General features: G+C 49.5%; 1 protein-coding gene across 1 annotated transcript in view; it reads left to right on the top strand.

The window, feature by feature from the left end:
- The window catches only part of Pigv (phosphatidylinositol glycan anchor biosynthesis, class V), a 9,669-nt gene that overhangs the window by 3,792 nt on the left and 2,021 nt on the right, over window positions 1–3,856 (top strand). The window contains exon 2 of the mRNA XM_013032278.1: window positions 1,178–2,287. Within this exon, the coding sequence (XP_012887732.1) occupies window positions 1,178–2,287 (1,110 nt within the window). The remainder of the gene's footprint in view (window positions 1–1,177; window positions 2,288–3,856) is intronic.

Here is a 3,856-nt window from a genome sequence, read left to right as displayed (position 1 = left end):
GCGCTGTAGCTCAAGTGGTAGAGCACTAGCCTTGAGCAAAAGCAGCTCAGAGACAGTGCCCAGGCTCAGAGTTCAGGCCCCACGACCGACCAAAAAATAAATGTCTTCAACCTGGAGCCCTGGATTATCTGTGACTATCACTCCAGTCTCATTCGGTTTTACTCACTCGGAAGTGGCCTGATAAGGAAACTAACCAAAAAACAGAGCTTTTAATATGGAGCTGGGAAGCCAGACGCTAGTGGCTCACGCCTGTAATCCTAGCTACTCAGGAGGCTGAGATCTCAGCCCGGGCAGGAAAGTCTGTGAGACTCTTTATCTCCAATAAACCACCAGAAAACTGGAAGTGGTGCTGTGACTTAAGTGGTAGAGCGCTCGGCTTGAGCTGAATAGCTAAGGGACAGTGCCCGGGCCCAGAGTTCAAGCCCCACAACAACAACAACAATAACAACAAAAATATGGAGCTAGGCTGGCCTGGTGCAATGGAACATCTATAATCCCAGCTACTTAGGAAGTGAAGATCAAGAAGACCATAATTTGAAGCCAGTGCTAACAAGTTAAGAAGACTCCTCCTCAGGGCTGGGAAGGTGGCTCAGTGGTAGAGTGCTTGCCTTGCATGCCTGAGGCCCTGGGTTCAATTCCTCAGCACCACATAAGCAAAAAGAAAAAAGCCGGAAGTGGCACTGAGCTGAAGAGCTGAGGGACAGCGCCCAGGCCCAGAGTTCAGGCCCCACAACCGGACCCAAAAAAAAATAAAAATTAAGAACGTTATAAAAAACAGAGAAGGGGGGGCTGGGAAGGTGGCTCAGTGGTAGAGCGGTTGCCTTGCATGCTCAAGACCCTGGGTTCGATTCCTCAGCACCACATAAGCAAACAGAAAAAAACCGGAAGTGGCGCTGTAGCTCAAGTAGTAGAGCGCTCGCCTTGAGCTGAAGAGCTGAGGGACGGTGCCCAGGCCCAGAGTTCAAGCCCCACGACCGACAAAAAAAAAAAAAAAAAAAGAGTCTCATGGACTTTCATGTCTGAACTGGCTTTGAACTACAATCCTCAGATTTTAGCCTCCTGATTAGCTAGGATGACAGGTGTGAGCTACATGCTCCTGACAGCTGTTCTTCTTTTATGACATGGTAATTTTCTTTCAGTTACTGAGCCAAAATCCTGCTTTTTCTTTACTCCACAGGCCCTCTTCAATGCCATCATCCCAGATCACCAAGCAGAAGCCTTTTCTCCTCCCCGCCTGGCACCCTCGGGTTCTATGGACCAGCTTGTGGAAGGGCTTCTGGGTGGCCTCTCTCGCTGGGACGCAGAACACTTCCTGTTCATTGCCGAGCATGGCTACCTCTATGAGCACAACTTTGCCTTCTTCCCTGGCTTCCCTTTGGCCCTTCTGGTGGGATCTGAATTGTTGAGGCCCTTGAGGGGCCTACTGAGCCAGCGGAGTTGCCTGTTGATTGCAGTAGCCTTGCTCAACTCCTTGTTCTCTGTGCTGGCTGCAGTCACCCTTCACGACCTGGGCTGTCTGGTTTTGCACTGTCCTCACCAAGCTTTTTACGCAGCACTGCTCTTCTGCCTTAGCCCCGCCAATGTTTTTCTGGCAGCTGGCTATTCAGAAGCTTTATTTGCCCTCCTCACTTTCAGTGCCATGGGGCAGCTGGAGAGGGGCCGAGGCTGGACTAGTGGTCTCCTCTTTGCTCTTGCTACTGGGGTACGCTCCAATGGGCTGGTCAGCGTTGGCTTTCTTCTACATTCTCAGTGCCGAGCCTTTGTTTCTTCTTTCCTGGTGTTAAGCCTGGTGAGACAGTCCTTTAAGCTGATGGCTTCTCTGTGCCTATCTGTGCTCACAATTAGCCTTCCCTTTGCCCTCTTTCAGTATTATGCCTATACCCAGTTCTGTCTGCCAGGCTCTCCTCACTCCATTCCTGAACCCTTGGTGCAATTAGCTATGGACAAGGGCTACCGGATTGCAGAGGGAAATCTGCCGCCGTGGTGCTCCTGGGACCTTCCTCTCATATACAGCTACATCCAGGATGTCTACTGGAATGTTGGCTTTCTGAGATACTATGAGCTCAGACAGGTGCCTAATTTTTTACTGGCTGCACCTATGGCTATACTGGTGGCCTTGGCAACCTGGACATACGTGACCACCCATCCTTGGCTCTGCCTTACACTTGGGCTACGAAGGAGCAGGGACAATAAGCCTCATCCCGGCTTCCTCAGTCCAGGGGTGTTTGTGTACCTGGTCCATGCTGCAGCGCTGCTGCTCTTTGGAGGACTGTGCATGCACGTTCAGGTGAGGTGGGTTCCCACTGGGATAAGGATGGGAATACAGATAACCCCAAGGGCAGGGAAGACAGCTAACGTCTCCCATTTGAGTGACCTGTACTTAATTTGATCATTCAACTCTGAAATTTTTCTTTGTGCCAAACCCTGGGTCAGAACTCTGAGGATGAAGCACAAACAACAAAATTACTGCCTTGGTTGAGCTTTGTGGTATAAGCAGGGAAATATACATTGAACAGATACAACTATAATACAGTGGGATAGAAGGCTAGCTGATCTGAGATTAATTAAAAAAAAAAAAAAGACGTTGGGTGCCAATGGCTCATGCCTATAATTCTAACTAAGCAAGAGGCTGAGACCTGAAGATCTAATTCAAAGCCAGTCTGGCCAGGAACGTCCATGAGACTCTAAGGAATTACCAGAAAAGCCAGAAATGGAGCTGTGGCTCAAGTGGTAGAACACTAGGCTCTAGAGCACAGGCTCCAGGATTGGCACACAAAAAAAGCCAAACTGGAGGAATGGCCCAAGTAGAATGCTAACTGAGCAAGAAGGTCTAGGATGAGCATGAGTCCAGGAGTTCAAGACTTGGTACCAGTATACCTCCCTTCCCTAAATGACCAAAGCAAAAAGGGCTTGAGGCATGGCTCAGCACCTGTCTAACAAGCATGAAACCTTAAGTACAAACCCCAACACTACCACCACTCAAAAAATGAAGAACTTGGGCTGGGAAGGTGGCTCAGTGGTAGAGTGCTTGCCTTGCGTGCCTGAGGCCCTGGGTTCGATTCCTCAGCACCACATAAGCAAAAAAGAAAAAAAGCCGGAAGTGGTGCTGTGACTCAAGTGGTAGAGTGCTAGCCTTGAGCTGAAGAGCTGAGGGACAGGGCCCAGGCCCAGAGTTCAGGCCCCACAACCGGACCCAAAAACAAACAAACAAAAAGAGTCTCATGGACTTTCCTGCCTGGGTTGGCTTTGAACCCTGACCCTCAGATCTCAGCCTCCTGAGTGGCTAGGATTACAGGCATAAGCCACAGGCGCCCAGCTTCTTTTTCTTTTTTTTCCCTTTGGCCAGATCTGGGACTTGAACTCAGGGCCTAGGCACTGTCCCTGACCTTCTTTGGCTCAAGGCTAGCACTCTACCACTTGAGCCACAGCGCCACTTCTAGCATTTTCTGTTTATGTGGTACTGAGGAATCATACCCAGGGCTTCATGCACACTAGGCAAGCACTCTACCACTGAGCCACATTCCCAGTCCCCATGTTTTTCTTAAGTGACTGGCAATACAATGAGGCACTAAAACATTTAACATGAATCAATAAGTGCTGTCTCATTGTCTCTCCTTCCTCACTACTCCCAGCCTTAAAACTCATGTCATTAGGTTTTTTGTTTGTTTGTTTGTTTTGTTGGTCAGGCTTGAACTCTGGCCTGAGCGCTGTCCCTTAGCTCTTCAGCTCAAGGCTAGCGCTCTACCACTTGAGCTACAGTGCCACTTCCAGTTTTCTGGTGGTTTATTGAAGATAAGAGTTTCACAGACTTTCCTGCCCAGGCTGGCTTTGAACCGCGATCCTCAGATCTCAGCCT

The sequence above is a fragment of the Dipodomys ordii genome, unplaced genomic scaffold (assembly GCF_000151885.1).
Source record: "Dipodomys ordii isolate 6190 unplaced genomic scaffold, Dord_2.0 Scaffold6, whole genome shotgun sequence".
NCBI classification, from domain to species: Eukaryota; Metazoa; Chordata; class Mammalia; order Rodentia; family Heteromyidae; genus Dipodomys; species Dipodomys ordii.
Note: the sequence above shows the minus strand (reverse complement) of the source record. Positions and strands in the feature narration are given on the sequence as shown.